General features: G+C 41.1%; 1 protein-coding gene across 1 annotated transcript in view; it reads right to left on the reverse strand.

The window, feature by feature from the left end:
* The window catches only part of LOC138301784 (taste receptor type 1 member 3-like), a 49,358-nt gene extending 25,733 nt beyond the window's left edge, over positions 1-23,625 (reverse strand). Inside the window, exons 1-4 of the mRNA XM_069242286.1 lie at positions 23,550-23,625; positions 19,970-20,174; positions 18,657-18,963; positions 1,678-2,454 (exon numbers count right to left, since the gene is read on the reverse strand). Of these exons, the coding sequence (XP_069098387.1) occupies positions 1,678-2,454; positions 18,657-18,963; positions 19,970-20,174; positions 23,550-23,625 (1,365 nt within the window). The remainder of the gene's footprint in view (positions 1-1,677; positions 2,455-18,656; positions 18,964-19,969; positions 20,175-23,549) is intronic.
* Between the last annotated feature and the right edge of the window lie 1,121 nt (positions 23,626-24,746).

Below are 24,746 nucleotides of genomic sequence, written 5' to 3' on the forward strand. Positions count from 1 at the left end.
CTAACGAAGGCACTACTGCTGTCACATTTCGTGAGGCTCAAGATGCTCTAAATTACAGATCTGTCCCACAATCTGTCCCCGATGGAGGTAGGAGAAAGGGGAGGGGTGAAAACACAAGAATGTATTAGAACACAAGACAGTGTTCATTGTGTATGTCAGTAGATTTGGGACATGGTCACGTCTATAATTCATATCCTGGAAGAGAGGGACATCCAACTCTCTGACGTGTTTCTAACATTTTGCATCAAAATAAATAAAATATCTTGTTATAAAAAGTGAATAAACTATCACCACGATAAAATAAGCAGCCACTGAATTCTGTTTTAAGAAGAATATAGAGTACAATATGTTTCGGCTGCAATGCAGTCATCTACTTAGAATTGCTTCTGGAGGGCACACAGCCTTTCCATCTAAAAAGTTCCCCGTCTTTTTCCAAAGCTATTTCGCAATAGGCACATAAAAGAAGCTATTTTCCCTAAAAAATAAAGGAACAGGCTTGATCTCCCGAAATCATGAACATTGTGATTTTTATTCTCAGGCTACTGGCAGAGATCACCACACCTATTTATTGTGCAAAAATCACTCATTGGGCGGTCCTCACTTGACTTATATTTTAGATGTGAAGTACCACCTTTGGGGTGAACAGATCTATAGCTGATGCCAAACCTCTGAACTCTCACATTCCCTCCTAATCTTTTCTAGATTTCGTAAATAAGTCAGCTAGCTCTGTTGGTCAATGCACCAAGGTTTACCTTCCTGCACAAACACTTTACTTTGAGGCTATTTTCTCATAGTAGGTGTGCTGAAAAATGCTGTACATATTCAAAAAGGAAATAACTTGGAGAAGCAAAGATATTTCTTCTCGGTATGCCAAAGTCAGGCAAGTGCTCCATTTTCATGCAAACCCATGCCTACAACTGTATGGATGGATGCATGGGAACACCCATACACCACCCATAAAGGCTAACCTGAAGTCTTTGCGTTACTTTTTTTTAACAAAGCAACCTAAATTGACATGTATGTTGCTCTGTGAATACCAAAATGGATTTTGTGTTGGATCTGTGTCAATAAAGTCAGCCACACCAAACATAAAATCTTTGTAAATCTGGGTCTTAGAGTCACACAAGAAGGCCACATAAAAGTATATGAAATCTGTTTCAGGGTCATCTGTCTATTTTTAAAAAGAAGAATTTCAACAAAGACTTTTGAGAATGCTTGAATGTTATTAGGTTTTCTGGCTTTTTGCCCAGGGACTACACAAGCCTCACCAGCACGTTGCCCACAGTAAGATAATGAAGACCGAAGTACTGTACCAATTTTCTTTAATTTTTTCAGATATTTACTCATCTGATATAGTCTCCCCTATTCTGTGTTTTACGTTTTATTTTATTGTTATTCTAGTGAAACAGGATGTTTAAGTTGGGTGTTTGAATGTTCTCTGCATTGAAAGTGCTGGTAAACATGCTCATTTCCATTTTCTGAAACATGAGTTACTTGTACTCATGCTACAATTGCATGTATGTTTGAGAGATAGGTGTGTTGACAGGCACACAGAGTCCCATATCTGCACTGCTGCCCATCTCAGGAGCTTCTGGATCTGAAGGGCACCAAAGTTGGGAAATATTAACAATTACCAATGGCGACAGACAGGACTTGATTACAGCTAGTTTCACTTACTTGCCATGGGTAGATCTGGAAGTCCTTATCACACTGGTGGCTGTTGGTATTGCATTGAAGGAGCTTGTGCAAGGCATGAGCGATGGAGTACACTGCAGTGTAGGTGCTGAATGTCTTTCGAAAAAGATTGCTGTCTAAAAGAGTAGATATGTTGGCCAAAGTGAGGCTGTCACATTCTGGGCACCTTTGTTTATCACTAGCCCCAGACAGACTTGTGTCAGACATTTCTGAACCTCGGTCTGCCAGAGTACATTTCACATACTCCTCAAAACCATCGATTTTTCCACTTTTAAATGCAAAGCCAATCACATTGCCCAAACTGGAAATGTTGGTAATGCGCGCAATAGATGTTGCTGTAGACCAGTCCGCACTGGCGATCCAGACCTTCTCAGTGACGTTTCTCTCAATAAGTGCCTCTATCAATGGAGCCAGATGGGTTTCACTTGCAAAGAGGACTGTGACATTGACGCGGGAGTGCAGCAGTCCATCCACAATCATTGTCAGTCTCTGATGGGTCTCAGTTTCTGAAAAGCGTATAGGGAGGAAGGCCTGGTAAGCTATGCAAATGTCCGTGGTCAACACCATCTCTGTGAAACTCTCTATGCCTTTGCGGCCATATTCATCATCTGTGCCTAGTGCTGCAACCCAATTCCATCGAAAGTGGTTCACAAGTTGCGTGATCGCATACACTTGGCTTTTATCACTGGGTACAGTGCGAAAGAAGGATGGGAAGCGGGCCTTGTCATTCAGGATTTCATTGGATGCTGAATAGCTAATCTGGGAGGTGGAGATAAAACATATACATTTTCTTAACTTTCAAAATCTATATAAATTCCAAAGCATTTATATGAAATCATCAAGGCTATCCTTCAATTTAGTAAGCTAGAAATCCTGTCAGTTCCATTAACCAAGTTGAAATGTCAACAACCAGTATTTAATATGAGTTGACCCCACAAGTCAGGTGGGTGCAGATATTGAAGAACGTCCACCATCTATCTTCAGGGTATCCAAGTGACACCTCAGTATAATATCACAGCGGAAACGGAGGCAAATGCTCAGCATGTGCAGATGCATTTTGCTTTCTCTAGGGCTTGACATCAGTGTGATGATAGATTTTTTTCCCAGAGTAAAGGAGCCCGAGTGGTGATCGATGGTGAACAATTCCAGTTGAGGTGGGTGAGGTACGTGATGTACAGATCATGATTGTGAATGTTTCAGTTTCATGGTACATGAAAGTGCACAGATTTCCCAATTCTTCTTGTTTCCCAATGTAAGTTCTTTCTGATCCATTGCATCAAAACTGAACTTCAGTACTAGAGATTTTATAAGCAAATCTGTTCAATTAATATAATCTGATTTATAGGTGAAAAGCCTATGCATTATCCCAGTGCCAAAAGATTGAGGGTCTCCTTACAAGGCTGGTGATCTTGAGACCGTCAGCCTCGGGGTGGCAGTCAGACCGTCGCACTCCAGGCAGTCCGACTGCCACATTACCACCCTGGCGGTCAGAACGCCGTACCCGCCAGGAACATGGTTCCTGATGGGCTGACAGCAGTCGGACTCGCTCTCAGACATGGGGGCGTTGAGTTCAACGCCGCCGCACTGATAACAAGTCCAGTTTCTGCCAGCCTTTTCATGGCAGGGACCCCACCATCAAAAGGCTGGCAGAAATCCAGTGCTGCAGGCCACAGGGGGCCCCTGCACTGCCCATGACCATGTTGTTGGCAGTGCAGGGGCACCCCTGACTAGCTCCCTCAGAATGCGCACTGTCTGCTACAGCTCCCTGCACAGCAGACGGTGCGCATTACAGGGGGGTTGGGGGCACCCCCTGTGCACCGACATTAACCTCTGCTCCATGGGGAGCCGAGGCCGATGGCTCCACACAGTTTCCACTGGGCTGACCTGCGGAAACCTCTGATTTCTGCAGTCTCCTTTCTACGGGTCGGGCGGTCTAGGTTTCAGGCCGCCAGACTCATAATGAGTCCCTCAATCATCTACCTTTAAAAGTGAACCAGTTTAGGTGTTTTTATATCAGCAGTAAGGTTGTTGGCACTATCATCTCTTCATCTTCACGATACACTGCCCAGTACCAAGGATTTACCCACAAACTAGTGAAAATGTACTGGTTTACGACTTCTACTTGTGCCTTGATTAAGGAGTGAAATTCATTGCATTGCACACGTTTCTTTTCACAATTAGATTATAACGACTAGTTTTTATCTTTTACTATTACATAAAATGTGTCTTTTGGTATATTTTTACTGTAGTATTGATTTTCTATTATCCGGAGTGTATAATAGTGTATTATATGTAAAAGAAACGTGATTATGTTGTTGAAATGCTACTGTTGTGCAGAAGTCCAATACTACGTAACACAAGCTTGATGATTTGCTTTTGTAGACTGTGTAGCCTATTTCTTTCACTTATGGTAATTAGGAGAGAAACTGCCACAAAGGTTATCATTATTTTTTAATAATTTTAAAATGTAGGCCTACTTCAGGATGAACAATTATGGAGCATCCGTAAACACAATAAAATAACCGAGGTAGTCATTTTTCCTGCCTAATAGTAGTCATTTTGCAACAGTATCTTGAAAGAATTTCTTTTTTTCCAGACGAGAACCTTTATTCTGCAGGAAATTTTCATTCCAAGAATTTTGAAACTATCTCAGAAGAAATGCTCAATTGATAAGTAGTTCTTCCTTAACGGTTATTAAACATCATTGGCCTAAGCTTTTATTTTGTGCTTCTTTTAGCTGTTCTTTTAGTTCTTATATGTAGTTCATCACCCTGATGGATACCAGAGGAAGAAGTTGTAATTGCATTTCTTTTACTACTGTATCCCATTCTCCTCTAGTACAGACCTTTATACACAAATGCATAACTATAAATTATTTTGTTTTACAAAAAAATGTAAATACTGAGGACCTGTTTTATGAAAAGTTAGCGCCGCCTTTTACGTCATTTTTTTATGCAAAAGCGGTGCAAACTTACAAAAAATACATATAATTATATTTTGTAAGTTTGCGCTGCTTGTGCATCAGAAAATGAAGTAAAGGCAGCGCTAACTTTTCATAAATCAGGCCCTTAGGGATAGGGGATAGGGCTTGTCCCATCCGCCATATTACAAGTGCATTACGGTCTCTGGCACCTGTACTACAGTGGATGGATTATCCACCATGTTTTGACGGAGTATTTTATCTATCAGCGTTAAATATGGTCTTTAATGTTTAATAAATCGAAAATTTTCTTGATTTTGTTTTAAACTTCAACGGAATGAAGCAATTTCATAGGACAAATTCTGCATAACACCTCTAAAATTAATAAAAATAATACTTTGCTCATAGAGCACTTCCTTCTGCTGAGGATAACAAGGTTGTCTTGGAAATTCACTAAGGAGGCGATTCTTTTTGAAGTACGTTAAGTAGTACTACGGTAATTCTACTTACTAGAAAAATGCAATTCTCAAACCTACAGATCAAAATCACTACCTCCACAGATCCTATATTTTCATGATGAGATCTCTTCACATGTAAGTTTACTACTTAGTAGTAAATGTGCTAGAGACATGGGGAGTGCTTGGAAAAAGCGAAATATCTACTACTAAATGGAATGGGTTTAGGGACGGATAAGGGGGGGTTTGAGAGAGGAAAGTAATTTAGGGAGGGGCATGCTAATAGAAATACCTTCCTTCAAGAGAGAAAGACCATTGCTATTCATAAACTACACTTTTAAAGTTACTACTGCACTTAAGGTGACAAAACTGTAGTAAATGTACTCCAGCCCAACTTTTGAGTAAGCCTAGCACCACGCACGGCCACTCACAGTTACTGCATTCAATCTCACGGAAAATAATGGAGGCAGTAACTTAATATAACATCCCATTGGAAAAAATGTTAAAATAATGACATTATTTCTACTTTAAAAAATAATATATGTATATATTTAAATATATGTATATATTAGTCCCAACAGGTCCCCTTTAAGGCGCGCTCTATTTCGTCGGTCCTCACACCAGGGAAGGACCTTTCCCTTAGTTTATTGTCACACAAACTTGAAACTTCTGTCAATGACGCGGCACTCACAGGATTACTCCAATCACCATTTTAATGTGCAAAATTATACCAACAGCAACCACCAACGCATTTCAACCCTCACGGTCTTGTTCACGGTAATTAATCAATCCATTTCGTGCTCTACTTATACACTTCATCTCAATATGCCTTTATGTGGCATTCTGGGATATGTAGTTCAAACAATACATATGTGAAAATAAAAAAAACTACAATTATAACGTAACATTCCGTGCAACTACATTCTAGCTCTAAACAGTACCAGAAAAAGAAAATAATCCATTAAAAAATATCTATTAAGATAAAAAAAGAAAGAAACTCTACACAATACACATACTAGTCACAACTTAACTTGTCATCCATCATTATGTCCAAAAACCTATTATATATCTCATTGTATGTGATCACATCAATTTATTTTCTTATTTTCATTGCATATCATATTTCTGTGTATGCAGTTGTGTAACTAAATTATGGATCTAGTACCCCATCATTCCAACTCCTCACTGCGAGATTCATAGCAACCTTATACAACCACTAATCCATTTAATCCTTCATGTGACATCCTCAAATGTAATTTCTATTGCTTATTCATGGTTATAGATGACAATATAGTTCCTCATCACCGTTCACCCCAAAAGGAGTCTTGGTTTTTAATCTAATGATGTATCTAGATTCTAAGTGTCTCAATATCTGAACTCTATCACCTCCTTGTTCATGTGTTTTTATTGTAGCAATGCCATAATATTTCATGTGTAGCCAATCTGATTCTGGATGACTTTTCAAATGTTTAGTCATGGCATAGGTATTGTCATCATTCTGTACCGCTCTAATGTGTTCCAAGATGCACTTCTTTAAAGGGCAGATAGTGCTGCCAACGTATCGTAGACCACACCAGCATTCTATGACATATACCACAAAGGCTGTATCACATGTAACTCTGTCTCTAATTGGAAAATCTTTCCCCGAAAATCTATTACTGCCTTTTTATTGCAACCAATTGTGCATGCTTTGCACTTATTGCAGCAATAGAAACCCTTGTTTCCATCTAGTAACCAGTTAGGGATAATGGGGGTCTCGAAATGGGTTTTCACTAGCATATCCTTTACTGCTGGTACTTTTCTATATGTAACTGATGGGCGAGTTCCCACCCTTTGTCCAATATCATTGTCTCTTTTAATCATATGCCAATGTCCATTTAAAACGTTTAGTATCTGTTGGTTCTCTTTACTATAGTCCAGGATAAGTCTTATCTCATCATTTTCCACCGTCAGCTCATCTGACGAGGAGATTGCCCAGTGATGAAGCTTGGCATCCTCTTGGGTGTTTGAGGGCTCTCCTGATATTACTGACTTGGTCTGACCCTGCATTACTCCTCTACCTTTTGGAACAGTGTACCATTTCTAGATTTCACTGTTTTATTTTTGACCAGCACCTGAGCTCGTGTTTTTGCCTTTGCTTTCGTCTCTCCTTGATTCCCCACCTTCAATTTATATCCTCTATTAAAAAATCTCTTTTTGGTTTCCTCAAATTTTTCATTCATATCTTGTTCATTTGAGCAATTTCGTTTGATACGGACAAATTCCCCATATGGGATGCTTTTGATTAGTGACCTAGGATGGAAACTAGACCCATGTAGGATACTATTGGTTGCAGTGGGTTTTCTGTGTAGTGCAGTCTGTAATTCATTTCCTTCAATATACACTAACACATCTAGAAACTCAATAGAGATCATACTTGTCTTACATGTAAATTGCAACCCAACATTGTTCAAATTCAGACTGCTAAGAAATTATTTAAATAATTCCTCCGTTCCATTCCAGATCAAGAATAGGTCATCTATATATCGTAACCACACCACCACTTTGTCCATATATTCCTCAGTTCCCTGACCCCAAGCTATGCATTTCTCCCACCAGCCCATCATGAGGTTCGCATAGCTTGGAGAGAAGGAAACTCCCATCGCTGTCCCACAGATTTGTTTATATACCTGATGATTAAACATAAATATATTATTACTCAGGCATAATTCTGTCATCTCCAATAGCATCTCAGAATCTTTTAAGAGATGAATACTTTTTTGTCTCAGAAAACATTTCACTGCGTTTATACCCAATTGATGTGAGATTGAAGTATATAGTCATACAGCATCAATGGTAACTAATAGATAGTCTGATTGCCAAGCTATCCAGTAACCTAAGAAAGTCCTCAGAGTCTTGTATATATGAATTCAAATCTTTTACCATCAGTGCCAAAAAGTAATCCACAGATTTCAACACACCTTCATACAGTGAACCACAGCTTGATATTATGGGTCTCCCTGGGGGTTTGTCTAAAGTTTTGTGAATCTTTGGTAAAAAGTACCTAGTTGGCATAATCGGATTTTCATTCATCATGAATGTCCTCTCATCCAGACTAATTAATACTTCTGAATACCATTTCTCTAGACTTTCCAAAAGTGTAACTCAATCGATAAAGCCCGACACAGAATTAGGCTCATACCAAGGAACGAAACATTGAAATGTAAGAAACGGAGCGAACCCAAGACAGTGTTGGATAAGGTTAGATTTGTCACTAATTACACTCACTCTTCCCTAGTTCTCAAAAGAATCATTAACAAGCATTGGGATATGTTATATCAAGATGAGATCTTGAGGAATTTCACATCAGACAAAGCAGTATTCACATTTCGTAAAGGTAGATCTCTAAAAAGTATACTGAGCCCTAGTTTTACGACAACCACTCCTCCTAAAACTTGGCTATCGTCACGCAGGGCAGGTTTCTCCAGATGTGGGGGTTGTGGGAGTGTGCCATTGGGCATCCCATGCTATTAATGAATTTTCTGACTCAAACAATTGTGTATATAAAATTAAGACAGCCATCAATTGCGACACTTCTTTTGTTATTTACATACTACGCTGCAAATGTACTCGTATCTATATTGGGAGTACAATTCCCCCTCTCAAAGTCAGAATAGGAGAGCATGTTAGAATGTTGAAAAATGGTGATGTGAGATATCCTTAAGTGGCCCATATGTTGGCTTGTGATTCGTAGGATAATCACAAGAAATTTGAATTTTTTGGGTTTGAACATGTTTTAAAGGACCCCAGAGGGGGCAACAGGGAATTAACATTACACAAAAAAGAAGCAATGTGGATAATGAGATTGAGAGCTGTAGAATTAGGTCTCAATACAGATAGAGAATTAGAATATTTTCTGGGACAATGAGAGTTTTTTTTGGATGTTTCAGATCTTGTTTGACATACAACTATCATTTATACCTACACAATATCCATTTGTTAATTATGTGAAGTTAATATAACTTCTATGAGAATGGTGTTCACATATGTGTCACAATTATTTTGTATTGATTTTGGTATTATATTATGTTTCTTTCATTTAAATAGTCACTTGGTGGGTAGGAATTGTGTATTATTTTTTGGAAGGTACTGTATGTTTTCTCTGTCTGAACTAATGTGGGATGATTTTTCATCAAATGGAATTTGAAACAAATAGGGTTAATTATCTAGACTGTTTCTAATCATAGAGTACCTTTTACTGGGGGTTTGTCTATTTTCACTTTTTCTTACTTTCTATATGATTTATTGATCAGTTTGTTTGATAATCCGAATATATCCCCTTCTTGATGAGTAACACCTTATATACCAGGTTTGAATGATTTTCGGAATAGTGGGATGTGACTACAGTTGGTATAGACATTATAATTTGTCTCACATTGGTTTATATGTCGTCCATGTTAACTCGAAAACAGGCTTTCTATAAACCCTCGTATCCTTCGTTGCTTAGGTAGGCCAGATGCTTAATACATCATGCTTTTTATTTTTCAATGTATTTTTGGGCTTCTCTTATTTTTCCTAATTGTATTGGAGATCGTCACCGGCATTAGATTCGAAGAATACATATGAATTTCGGATTAGTGGAATGTTGTTTATTTTTGGTTTTATATCCGTCACGTACTCTACAATATGTCATCTTTTGCTATTGTGTTGGCGTTTTCCAATTCCCTATAAAGGTGGCAAGGGTATGATATGATCATAGTATTTTCTTTACTTCTCTCACCGATACGCTGGAGTCCATTTTCGACTGCTACCGTTTTCCTTTCAAACACTTCCATGTTTTACAGTACATATCCTTGGGGTTCGTTCGGGCTACTTGACCGGATATTTTCAAAAGCGTACTCGTGGCTGTTTTGTTAACAAGATATCAATTTTCACTGGGTAAGTTTAACGCTAAAACTGCTGATTACGGGATGTTTTCATTACATAACTTTGTAGCGAGTGCTTGTTTTTTGACGAGGCCATTCGTTTTTATTTGCAGTTTCAGAGTTCTCCTATATATTTTCTTTGGATAATTCTGGGCATCGCTTTTTCCCATCGGAAAGATCAACATTTTCACATAGTTTATTAATAGATTGAAGATTTGCTTTTATTATTAATACGTCACAATCAGTTACACTTTTGGTGTGATGTGGGTTTAATAAGGTGATGGATTGCCAGTGGTTTTTCATGACATTTCAAAATGTTGGGGTTAGGCTATCGGTGGTCTTATGTACTACTATGCATGATATTTTTCTCGGTTGATGGTTTTAGGATGTAATGATGAGCACATACGTTATGACAATACACATCGTTGAGGATTTATAGATTATTTTGGTCTTTGCTAAAGGCATTTCTTACTTTTTTTCTTCTTTTTTCTTTTCCTTAACACTGGGGGAATCAGTATTAATTTTCTTTTCAAACACCATAGTTAGGAGCACACTTCAGGTGAGAGCTTTATACTCTATATTACTCATAAATCTACGTATTTGTTTTAGATGCTCCATTTGATTAAATCTCAGCCCTGAAGAAGTCGTTTGGGTAAATGCCCCAAGACGAAACACGTGTTGGCTGTTATGGTTGTTTATATCGACATTTTATATTCATCAACTGAAATTCATGGAGTACTGAAATTCATATTGATTTGTCTTTTTACATACCACGGAGTACGGTCTATCGCCCAGGATAACCTGAAGTTTTTCACAAACAAAATCCAAAAGAACTGAACATCAATACTGGACTGTTTTTGCGATATAATAAGATGGTTACATATGATCATTGTAAAGGTCATTTTCTATGAGAGCATCACATTTGTTTTTATGTCTGTATGTGTTTACTTTGTAAACCAGTTAGGGGACTTGGGGTGTTCTCCTGTGCTTGCACCATTTATATATAATACGAAACTTTCATCCCTGAGCGCTGGTTCTTTCCCCACCTCACACCCTATTAGATTAATCATACAATGAGATATATAATTGGTTATTGGGCATTATGATGGATGACAAGTTAAGTTGTGACTAGTATGTGTAATGTGTAGAGTTTCTTTCTTTTTTTTATCTCAATAGATATTTTTTCATTGATTATTTTATTTTTCTGGTACTGTATAGAGTTAGAATGTAGTTGCACAGAATGTTACATTATAACTGTAGTTTTTTTATTTTCACATATGTATTGTTTGAACTACATATCCCATAACGCCACATGAAAGGCATATTGAGATGAAGAGCATAAGTAGAGCACGAAATGGATTGATTAATTACCGTGATCAAGACCGTGAGGGTTGAAACGCATTGGTGGTTGCTGTTGGTATCATTTTGCACATTAAAATGGAGATTGGAGTAATCCTGTGAGGGCCGCGTCATTGACAGAAGTGTCAAGTTTGTGTGACAATACATATATATATATATGTATATATATATATGCTTATCTATGTATCTATATATATATATATATATATATATATATATATATATATATATATATAAATATATATATATATATATATGTGCATATGTGAATATACTCAAAACACATAAAGATATGGTGGCTTCTACAATGCTATTTTTATCAGTGTTATGGTACAAATCACTGATACATAAATTACCAAGCTTCTGGTGTGGAAAGGGGTAAGCGCAAGATGAAAAGAATGACCAATCTTATTGGGAGAGGACACCTCACTGACATACTGTGACATGCTTCATCATAGGCAACCTCGCCCTACCCTGGTAGGGCAATACCGCCAGGGCGGACACAACCTCGTAGTAAACCCAGTGGAGGGAGTTCTTAAATAAGATATTTTCATTATTTAATGATGGATTATGTGAGTGTGGATTTGTCTTCCAACAAGAAGAAACAGAGATGAAAAGTCCGCTTTTTGACAGCGGGACCTGTTTGACAGGTCCAGCTGTCAAAAAGCGGACTTTGTTTGCTGTGACTTAGCTGCAGCTTCAAAGCTGCAGCCAAGCCACAGCAAACAGCTATGTCACGGGGTAGGCACCCCAGGACATAGCAGGAGCACACCCTGGGGTTGTTGGTCCCCAGGGCCATCAGTGGTTCCACGAGAGGGTCCACACGGCCCCTCTCCATTATTGAAGAAGCCCTGGGGAGGTGGTAGTCCCCAGGCCTTGGGGGTCCAAAATGGACACCCTTTACATTATTTAGTATTAGCCTCGGGGAGGTGGTGATCCCCAGGGCTGCAGGGGGGCCAGAATGTTCCACCCACACCCAATTTCTTAAATGTCCTGGGGGTGGGGATCCTGGGGGGGCTGAGCTCCCCCACACCCTATTTTTTAAATGCCTCAGGGGTGATGGTCCCCAGGGTGTGGGGGGGTGTGGCCAACCCCACTCATATTTCATTATAGCTCCGGGAGGTGGTGGTCTCCCAGGCTGTGGGGGAGACCATTGGACATCCCCCTCGTTATGAAAGCATTTTTGCTTTGGGGAGTGGTGGTCCCGGGGTGCAGGGGTGTGCAGCCCCCATTCATATTTCATTATTTGCCCCGGGGAAGTGGTGGTCCTCAGTGCTGGGGGTCGGCCAGGAGGCCCCCCTAATAAAAAGGAAAGAGTGCCTTGTGACCTAACCCACCCAGGGGTTTATTTAAAAACAAGCGTGGGAGCCCACCACCCAGTCACGAATTGCCGTAAAAAATTTTTTTAAATGCTCTTGCCCCTTTTGATTTTTCAGTCTTTTTTTCTGGAACTCAGCTTCAGCCAAGTTCCAATATGGCTGTCAACACTTCCTCATTGAAGTGTTGGCAGACAATCAGATCTCAGTACCGAGATCGGGAGGGGTCACGAATCCTTCACGTCCCTAGATTTCCTTAAGTTTCTCAAAAACTACTGAATGGATTTACCCCAAAAAACAGAAAGAGCTCTTTTGTTACCAAGAGCTTCTCTGCCAACTTTGGTGTAATTCCATCCAGTGATTTTTACGCTGTTGGCGTTCAATTTTTCCTATGGGAATTAGCATTGAAAACGCTCTAAATTTCACCCCTCTTTATCTCGGCCCCTGCTTGACAGATCACGCCGAAACTTTGCAGACAGCAGCTCAAGTGACTGTTGAATTCTTTTTTTCATTTTATGAAGATTTGTCAAGAGGTGCCAAAGATATAGGCCAGTAAAAACAGCTTTTTCTATAGAATCTCAGTACTAACTACAACAATCTAGAGGCGACCGACATTAGGTAATAAATATATAGATATATATATCTGTATATATATATATATTTATATATATACACATATATATATATATATATATTGTTCACTCAATTGGTCAACAATTGCAGCGTGCTCTTGCTGTCGATGCACCTGTAGGAGATTGACCACTCCTCAGAATAATTGTACAAATTTATGCTGCACTCCTGGAAGCTTCAAATTCACAGGTTTTAATGGCTTCTGTCATCGACACCACAAGAAAGACATCAAGTCTTAAACATGGCGCATGCTAGGCTGCAAACCACCACTTCCTGATGTGTTTCTATCATCCAGTCTACTATTTTCAAGCATACTCCCATTTCGGGACATTAAGTTGTTACACTCTCTTGCATGGATAGCACCTTCCATCAATTATCAGCAAACAAAGCTGCTGCGCCCCTTTTAACTGATCATTTTCATCGACCCGGATAATCACCTGCTTGATCTTCCTATGCAACTTAAATGAGGTTGAATGTAGAATTTAGACTACATGTTCAGATGGTTAAAGGAGAAAGGTGGTAATTGCTTGCAATGCCTGCATGGTATGAACTTTCCAAAATAATGGCACTGAGCTAGAACTGGTTTACCGTGAATGTGAAGCACGAAGAATATTATTGCATTTCCCTCTGAACTTTATCATAAAAAAATCAAGGCCCGTGTAAACCGCAATTTCCAGAATGCCTTGTAATGATGAACGGGTCAAACATACAAATTAGGAAATGAAGAAAGGGCTCATTTACTATGCACCATGATTGAGGCCCTGATTACCTGTTTGGTGAATGGGAACACCTGTCAGCAAATCTCCCGACAGGATGGGCGCCACTGTAGGGACGACCTTCCCGTCAGACACATTATGGCTTTCCCACTGAGCTGAATGGGCCGAAACCACGGTTTACGCCCGTCAGCCCAGTGGCGGCAGCATTGTCACTGGCTCGTAATCAAGCCAGCGGGAAGGCTGCCGCTCACAGGCGGCATCAGCACCCTTGAAAGTGCACAGCAGATTGTGCGCATTACGAAGGTGCTCAGGAGGGGGACCCCTGCACCCGTGCTCTGCCAGCCTTTTCAAAGCGGTGAACCACCATGAAAAGTCTGGCAGGGAACCAGGTTGTAATCAGCAGGGCAGGGCTGCGTGCAGCGCCATCCTGGCTGATTGCAACATGCACCCACAGTCAGCCCTTCAGGATCACCAATCCCGGTCGAGAAGGTGGTTCCCTGGTTGTGGGACCGCCAGGGTCGTAATGTGGTTATCGAACCGCCACAGCCGCGGCGGTCCAGACCACCACTGTGAGTCTGGCGGTTTGGTGACTGCCATACTCGTAATTAGGCCCTAACACTTCATGTCGAAATGCGTCTGTGTTTCTTGTGATGTTGATGCCAGAAGACATAAAAAATCTGTGAATTTGAAGTTTCCGGGAGTGCAGCGTTATTTTTTGTTTGTAATATATATATATATATATATATATATATATATACACACACACACATAAGCCTCAGACACAAAAAGAGAGGGGAAGTGTTCGCCACCAAACATCCTCCCAAAGTAAAGACCCAAAACACATAAAGGTATGGTGCCTTCTACAACGCTATTTTCATCAGTTTAGTGGTATAAATCACCAATACCTAAGTTACTGAGGCCCATATTTATACTTTTTGACGCAAACCTGCATTAGTGCAGGTTTGCGTCAAAAAGTATAGCGCCGGCTAGGGCCATTTCAGGATACCAGCCGGGTGCCATATTTAAGGAATGGCGCATGCCGGCGCTAATGCCTGGTTGGCGTCAAAATACATGACGCTAACCTGGTAGGGAAGGTGTAGGGAAAACTGGAGGTTGTGCAGGAAAGAATGACGCTAGTCAGGTTAGAGTAAAAAAAAATATCTATAACCTGATTAGCATCATGTTTTTGACGCACAACCCCCATGGACATAACTCTTGTCTTAGTAAAGACAGGAGTCATGCTCCCAAGCCAAATGGCATTGCCCAGGCGACTTATGTCCCCTGGGCATGGACATTGGGTACTGTGCCATGTAGGGGGGCCCACATTAGCCCCCCCCCATGGCACTTTGAAAAAATAAATAAAAAACTTACCTGGACTTACCTGGGCTGGGTCCTCCAGGTGTGGGTGCGGGTGGGTGGGGTGTCCCTGGGGGCAGGGAAGGGCACCTGTGGGCTGTTTCCATGGTCTCTGGCCATTGGCAAAGGCCCACAGGTCCCCTAATGCCTGCCCATACCCAGGCGTTAATTATTTAAGGCCCTCCTCCTCCCATGCGTGATTTTTGCACGGGAGGATAAATAAGGTGCTAGGGCCTTCGTGTTTTTTTTGCCCGGGAACGCCTACCTTGCATCTCATTGATGCAAGGTAGCTTTCTGCAGGCAAAAAATGATGTTAACTCCAATATTTTGGTGCTCGACATGTCTAGAACCAAAATATAAATATGAAGTTAAGTTTGTGCAGGATTTGCGTAAAAAAAAGGGGCAAATGCGGTGCAAACAGAGTATAAATATGCCCCTAAGACTGGGTTGGAAAGGGGTAAGCCCAAGAGGAGGACAAAGACCAATGCTGCTGTTAAAAGCATCTGTCTGCTTGCTGGAATAATGGGACTGCAGGGGAGGCCTTGAGGCACACAGGACCGTGCACAGCGTGAGAGTTGGTGGCTAGGGGGTTAGGCAGCAGAGTCTGGCTGCAGGCCAGGTCTTGCGGGCAACCTCTGCTGTGCATGGTTGAAGGCCGTGCATGGTTGGGTGCTTATAGGGGGTTGGTCTCAGAGCTTGGCCACAGCCCAGGCCCAGTGGCCAACCGCCACTGTGTGTGGCGGTGGTTGGCTTAACGTATTGTAATGAAAATTACAATACATTAAAAAAACACAGAAATTCACTGAAAAAACAGAGGTTACAGGGACGTTATAAATAGGAAATAGAATTTTTAAAAACATGGAAATTCACTTAAAAGAACAAAGGTTACAGGGACGATATAGTTAGGCTCAGATTTTAAATGTACTAAACCATAGAAAATTGCCGGTCATAGTTAGAGTTACCTCAAACAATTGGCTTGCAATGTGTTTTAGCCTTGCTCAAGTACATGGCATGATTCAGGAAGTGCAAACATATAGATAATGGAAATAAGGGATGGACAAAAACCTAAATTTCTGCATGGGTGTCATCTTGTAAATTATTTTTACAATATCAACCATTGGAACATAAGCAAATTAAATAGTTATAGCAACTCTTTTTGCCTAGAAGCTCATAACTGAAGCAGGTATCAATAATAAAATGAGACAAAATTACGCTCAGGTTGAATATTGAAGAGGAGCTCATAACACATTTATGGGATTAAACTGTTTGTCGTTTATTGCCAGGTCAGTTAAGATAGTCTCTGGCACACAAGAAGAAGAAGAAGAAGGGATTATTGTTCACTAAAGCGAGAGCTGGTTTAGCCTACCAGTCACACTCCCTACCCTTTTCTTTATGATCTGCATTGGAATGATCCACTCTTCATTAAAGATAAGACCTTGTTGATTTCATTGTGTTGAAGTGACTGAAATGTAAAGTGGGATCCTTTAGGGCCACACACATCATATCATAACCTTCATTTTGTTTTTTTTCAAAAGTTGTTCTGTTTGGTGTCTCTATGATTGAACAAATACTCATTATGAGAATATTTTGATTCAAGAGACTCATTATATGGTAAAATGAAATTTGGCACACTTGGGTTGGGACTTATACACAATATGTGATATACATTGTGGCAAGTCAATATTTTGACAACCGATGATGATGAACTAGTCTGGCCAGTGGACTTGGGCTTTTAACATGATTTGTGTGTACTTTGCAAGCCCACTTGGGCACTATGCCAACACATTATGACGAAGATGCATTACATTTTGAATTTTGCTATTGATACTTTCTTCAGTTGTAAGCCTGTGAGCAAAAGGGAGTTACTCCTTTTACTTAGTTTCTGCTTTTTCTATTTTCTACACGTTTGGACTTCCTAAACCACTCTAAGCATGTGAGTAAGACCAATACCCACGGCCGAAATGCATTGTGATCCATTTGTTTGCATAAACACTATCGGCTTCCCTGGACCTCATGAGTGCACAGCATTCCTGGGCCAGATTACGATGCTGGCGGTCCAAAGTTGCCAGCCTTGCGGTGGCTGTCGGATCAACGCGACTGTGGCGGTCTGACCACCACATTACGAGGTTAGCAAGCAGACACGCCAACCTTCTGCCGTCCCCGCCAGGATCTCTGATCCCAACAGGCTGACAGAGGTGCAGGTTGCAATCAGCCAGGGTGGCGCTGAACTCAACCTTTTTCTCCGCCAGCCTTTTCATGGCGGTTCAACGGCCATGAAAAGGCTGGTGGAGAACAAGTGCAGGGGGCCACGCCTGTGGCATGGGCAGAGCAGGTGTCTCACTGCCCAGTACCATCGAAATGCACACTGTCTGCTGTGCAGACAGAGCGCATTTCGAGGGTGTTGGTGCCCCCTGCGTGCGGAAGCATTGCTGCCGGCTATTAATAGACACCCCTTTTCCACTAGGCTGACCCGGTCAGCCCAGTGGGAAAGTCATAATAGGGCCGGCGGGGAGGTCAACCCCATGGTGGCGACCTCCCCGTCGGGGAGTCTGGCGGGCGGGTGTTTCCGTCAGCAAACTCTCAATCAGCTCCTCTGGTTTATGTGTAAGATTCATCAAAACTATTTTGGAAACTTTTTTTAAACTTTTTTAAATTTCTACTAAAAATTAAATTGTAATTTACGTTAATGAATACATTTAAATTAGTTAATGATGTAGTAAACATTTATTTGGAAGAGGTAATGTGTGCTAACATTTTATTTTATGTAAAAGTTATAGGATAAATAAATATTTCATTATATTTTATAGTCATATTTTACAATGAAAAGTAATATTTTAAAGAACGAATAAACTTTATTCATATTCCATATTCTTCCTCTTAGGGAGATCTCCACCATGTTGATGGAACTCTACACTGTGGTGGCAGAGATCTCCACAGCAGTGTCGGAGATTTCAGTGAGGTAACAGAGATCTCCAACCACATGTGAAAATTTACAAGTAGTAAATTTACACTCGTATATCTGGTTCTAACCCTGGTTTCAGCAGGTGGTGACATATGCGTCTACACCTTGGAGTAAACTGTCCAATCGAATTGGTGAACAGCAAAAGTAGTACATTTACTGTAAAACGCAAGACTACATTAACACATGTAAATGTACTTGTGTAAATTTGCCTTTGTCAACAGGCACCTAAAAAATTACTCATACAGAGAACCTTGTATTGAGTGCATAACTAAGCACATGATCAGTAAGAGGTTGATGTATCCAGATCAAAGACAGCATCTATGCTTGACTGGCACATGCTCACCTGGGGAATGCCGAAGAAACTAAAGATTCGAGCGAGGACAATACAGATCTCTGAGCTCCCGGGCCCAATGACTGCCAGTACACGTGGCATGTATTCTGTGTAATTGCACCGTATTTCCACACCAAGTCCACCGATTGGATGGGTAGTTGCAAAGAGCAAGGCAGAACGCATGGCCACCAGATTGTCTGAGCAGGTGTCATGGATGTCATAGCCCAAGGTGATGTTTGGCAGGAGGTGGCTGGAGTTGTTGATTTGCTCAATAGCGAATCGCATAGCTAGGAGTAGGCGGTAACCGGCAGCATTGAAGCTATATACAGAAAGGATGACATCAGTAAACAGATTACTTGATAAATTCTGAAGCTGACATCAGTACAATAGTTATAGAGCAACAGCTCGTAATCTTGCTAATGCCACATTTTTTGGTACAAGCTCACAAAAATGTGTATATCAATAGACATTAATGGAAGATAAGGACCATCAAACACAAGAGTGGTGCAATATCTGGACGAGATTTATGGAGTCTACTTTGACATCGTCACTGGAACATGGTTGCAGGACAACCCCTTCACTAATTTCAAATCTATGTCATTTGCGAATGGTGAATCCTTAATCTTTGCACAGGCACACTTTTGATCTTTGTTTTAATACATGTCTTTGTACAGTTCTAAATAGGGTGAGTCGTCCAGTGCATTGTCCATCATCCCTGTGGCACAAGCTCATGGATTTCCTATAGTGAAGCCAGCTAAGACTTTACCATTGGAACCTGTTCCACACATCTAAATGAGACAGGATATCCAACACTTTGTGGAGTATGATCCCCACTGATTTGTAGCCCCTCCTTCATTCTACAAAACCAAAAATGAGCCCCTAGTTCACTTTCTTTCATTCTGGTCTCTGGACAAACATTACATGATCAAGTCTATTAATTATTATCAAAACACGAACCAGGGACTTAAGACCTGATTTTGAGTTGAAAGTATGTGATTTACTTCATTTAGGTGATTGACTAAAAGCAGGCAGTTGAATTGCCAATCATCCATCAGCCATTACTCCTTTGGGCTGTCAGAGGAGTAAATCAGCAACTGAGGCAGAATAGTCCCTGTTGTTGCCATACTTAAGGTCTACCCATCTATAAATCAGGTGGGTGGACCTTCAGTTTGGTGGAGAGGATACTCCATCGATGTTGCAATGAAGTACCTTCTCTGGGAAATTCTGAATCAGTTAAAGGGTTTGTGACCCTGAATGGCCTCTTAACATAACCTTAGTCACTGCCAGCATCTAGGTCTGATTTGTTTCAGGAAATTAGCTCTTACCTGGTGCAGGAGGGAGGTCCCTGCAACGTCTCGTCCTGTAGGTCAAAGACTTTGGAGTGGACAGAGAACAATCCACCAATCACAAAGTCCCCTGGCAAGGTAAACTGTGTAGCCATTCGGATGGTGGAGCTTTCCACCCCATTACAGGCCCAGGTGAAGAGCAGGAGGATGAAGACTGTCAGCAGCCACCAGGACAGCACTGAACCTGCAGAGAATAATAATAGTGTAATTTGGAACTCTGGCATGTAAGTCATTCTGGGGGAATTCAATAGTCATTGCAATGAAAAGCCTAGCAGGCTGTTTCCTATAGATTGCTCACACATTTTCGTGGCAGATGCATTGCACCAAGAAGCCACCTCAGCATCGTATCATTCAGTGTATGGAGAGATGCTTCAAGCATACATTGAATCTCTGACTTTGACCAGCTGTGATGTAAAATAAATATGGAAAGCCATCCTCCATAAATTGGATAGGCACTCTGGGGAGGGAAAGGAGATTGTTCATAACAAACAAAAAGCTCCCGACCCATAAAACTGAAAGACTGAGAATTGCCATTATTCCAAAAAACACAAATTCATCTGTTCTAAGAAACAGAGCACTGGCCTGTTTACTGCTATGGCTGCATCATCCCTGGAAGCAGTGTTCTCTCAAACTGCATGGCCAGCCTTTCCGCCCACAGTGACCCAGCCATATACTTCGCAATGGCCATGCGCATGGACTTGATATACCTTTGCTGTGAGCGCACTCATATGACATTTCTCTTAGGTACATTCCCTAATTAGAATTTAATTACATGTGTGCTGTAGACATGATCATCGAGCAGCTGGTGGAATTGTTCTAACTTGGATCCTAAGGGTATCTCAGCAGGCCCACCCAAGGTGACACCATTCACATCTAAATCCTGCGCTCATGCCTACCTTGTCCTCTATTTGCCAAATTTGGAGTATGTTGTGAATGGTGACTTTCCAATGATTTCAAAATCATATAGCTATTAGAATATAGCGCATGCATAATATTACATAATAATGCACTCACGCCACGTTATCAGTGAAGAAAAGGAGGAACAGAATCCTGTAAGACACAACTTTTCATAGTACTGTCATGAAACTGCGAGAGATTTCACTGTGTTATTGGTACTGTGTTCCTGTTTTGTTACTAGACTTGAGCGTGTTCCTGGGCACGATGAGCCCTGTTGACAAATGTATTTTTTGCGTAAATACATTAGCTTTTAAAGTTCCCAAAATGTGACTTTTCGCTCGTCAAGGAATTTACTCATACATTATACTCATACATTATATTACCTCATACAATATTATGCAGGAGACAATTCCCTCCCATGGATGAGAGGCTTGAAAAATTAGGAAAACAAATATGTGAGTATTCACAAACGTCTTTACAACCCATTGTCACTCTACAGACACCCTGTGATTTAGTTCCATCATAGGCTGGAGTAAATCTGTTTCCTGAATAGGAATGGACAGGTTTGGCAGGGAACAGATCCAGAATTGGCCGCGCATAGGGGAAGAGCTTCCATGTGGGAATTTAAAACACACAAGTGCAATTGCAGCAATTAAATGGCATTTTAGCATGCAACATTGCTCATTATGTTTAATTGTACATTCAGAACTACCTTCCTGTGCGTTTGCTTGGATTTCCCGAAAATATTTCCAGGACTACTTCTGAAAATACTTGAAATAACTTAAGCGTATACGTTAGGAGGGCATAATTCTGCGTTTGCAAAATTCAATTAAAAAAAATATATATTTTTTAAAATTTTGGGTCAAAGTGTTTAGATGCATCGGCAGGCTGGACTGGTCGTACCGGGAACCAGGCGTTTCGCAGAAGGGTAAGGGGTCGCTTTTGTTACTGGTGGGCCGGTTCTGTAGCAGGACAGCAGTTTTAAAAGCACTGCAGAGTTCCTTGTATATCCAACTGCTTTCAGGCTAAAACAAACGTGCAGAGGTAATTCTGGTGATTAACATACCTGCTGGAGAGAGATAGTTTTGTGTAGTTGCAGTTTTGACTAATCTAAGGTAGCGCAGGGGGTCAATATGCCTGCTGCAAAGAATGTGTACTATGCAGATAACAGAACAGTATTTTATGAGCATAGCTCAGTGGGTAACTGCTTTTGTCACAGAGGTCATTTGTTACTGTGCAGTTCATAAATTACAGTCATAATCTAGCACAGTGAGCTATGAACTGACAGCAAAGAGCACTATTAAAAAATGCCTATCAGTATGAATGATGTGAATCCTACATTTTGTAGTCCCCTTTGTCTTATGTAGCATTTTAAATACACTGATTTACACATGTATGGTTTATTGTCTTTGTATGTGTGGGCGATGTAAAGTGATCCGACACCCTGCACTGGTAAGAGAGGTTCTATAAAGCAAATTAAATACATATGAAAGAGGGGCTATGGAGGGATGAGAGGCTCTGTTGCAGAGTAATAGTGATGGAATCATTGAAGAGTCTCAATAAATATTGTAGTACCCTGGTACTCTGTAATGTCATAATTTACAACGCTTTAAAAAAAGAAATACCTTTAAATATATAATCTAAAATGTGTTGTAGAATGCACCATTTTTGCAATTTTTTCCCAAATGTATTTGGAGGTAGAACCCCCTCCAAGCTCTCCTGTAGTGGTCACGATCGCTCGCTATACACCATATGGGTGCTGGTTTGACAAAATTTGCCAGGCTGCTTTGGGTTCCCAGTCCAGCCCTGTAACTCATAGTAGGTGATACAGAGGCTGGGCGGTGTCTACGTTCTGAACTGCATGGCAGCACAGACTAGTCCTTCCTCCATAACTGACGCAGATGTACGACCAACTTCCCAGTCTCCCTTCAGAGTCAGCACAGATTTTCTGAGGGTGTGTGGGTGGTGAAGGAGCACGTTATGTGCCCTTCATTCATCTTAATGGGTCCAAGGAGTGGCTTGACTTTGGAAGGGTGAGTTAGAGGGCACTCCATGGTACAGCCAGAAGCTGCTGTGGTGTCCCTTTAAGCACCTTATCTTTTCCATGGAACGAGGGGGATCAGTTCCTTGTAACTTGTATGAACTACCTCAACCCTCCCAGATATTTCAGACATTAGCCTGTCAAACAGTCTTGTGATTTCTCTATGGGTCAATCGACAAGCCAGAAAGCACCCTAGGGTGATCTCCAGGACTTCATTGGACAAGCAGTGCCACTTCCTGTTGGTCTGTCCCTAGATCTGTTGCTGCCCACCACCTCCGGGATGTCTATTGGCTTCAGTAGTGTTCTAATACCGCTTTAACAAAACCCTTATTGTCAGGTTGTGTAATATATAGTAAAGATAAAAACAGGTTCTGCTGTGGGATTCGTAAACTGACATTTATGATGGTATTCTTACCTGTGTAGGCCTCTGAACAGTGCAGGCACCTGTGGAGTCCCATAGTTGCTCCTCTTTCACATAGGAGATGCTGTCCATAGGGTCCTCGTTCGAAAGTAGAAGGTTGTGTTGGGAAGAGCCCCATGCTGCACAAGCCTTGGCCAGAAAAGGACCCAGCGCCTCTCTGAATTCAGGGGATCAATGAAAAACAGTCCTCTAGCACTGACCCTCTTTTTGAACAACAAACGTGTCGAAGGAGGCTCTTGCTCGCACTACCCAGGCCAGCGAGCTTTGTCGCGCCATCAGGCTAGGTCTCCAGCATCTAATAGGCAATTACACAGGAGATACATATTTGCCAGCCTGAAGCATGCCTGGGCAGAGTCGACTGCCCACAGGGGAATCAATACACTGCCATGCTACTGGCACGGTTCCAGCTCCAAGGCCTTTCAAATACAACGACCTATTGAAATATCCCCCGTTGCCACTTGGTAGCAGTTCACCACAGTGCCCTCGGGACACATTCTGTTTATGCTGCTCATATTGCAGGCTGTTTGCAGGGAGCAGGTTCCTCAGAGGAGGATCCATACTCGTTAATTAGACCTTGAAGAGCGAGGCCTTCCGAGAACTCCGCAGATCGATCGATCTATCTGTCTATCTATCTATCTATCTATCTATCTATCTATCTATCTATCTATCTATCTATCTATCTATCTATCTATCTATCTATCTATCTATCTATCTATCTATCTATCTATTTCTTTCTCACTACCTATGCATAGCATTTCTGAAGAAACTGATCTTCCCTGGATTAAATAGGGACTTGCTTTCGGCGTGTTTTGCCAAGTACTGATTATGTCTCGCTTTTATGCATTGGTTATATTCAGATTCTTGTAATCTGGCCAGTTTGGTTACAATATCAAGGGCAGGGCCAACTGCTGGATACCATTCTTACTGTGCACTCAGACTTGTCGACCGTGCACTCCACATGCCCTCCAGTCTGGTTGTGAATTTAGGCGGAAATCAGCGTGTGACACATTTAATTATTCAAATAAAAAGAATTATGATTTTTTTTCCAGCTTGGAAGTCAAGGTCCAAATGTAGTAAGTGAACACAGCAAACTCTATAAACTAGAACAAGGGGGAATATAATTTAATTGTAGCGGATTTCAGCCTATAGGGGGACTCCAACCTTTTAAGTAGTGAGAATTACTTCTGATCATTGAACATACCCTGAGCTAGTCTCTATAATATGGATGAGATAAGCCCATATAGGGGCATATTTACTAGCATCTAGCGCTGCCTTAACACCAATTTAGCGTAATATTTCTGACGCTAAGGCAGCATTAAGGTGGCCATTCCCCTGAGGCATATTTACAAAGTGGTGCCTCTTTGTAACCCCTTGCGCCATATTATGTCTGCGTCAGG

Source organism: Pleurodeles waltl, chromosome 6 (genome assembly GCF_031143425.1).
Source record: "Pleurodeles waltl isolate 20211129_DDA chromosome 6, aPleWal1.hap1.20221129, whole genome shotgun sequence".
NCBI lineage: Eukaryota > Metazoa > Chordata > Amphibia > Caudata > Salamandridae > Pleurodeles > Pleurodeles waltl.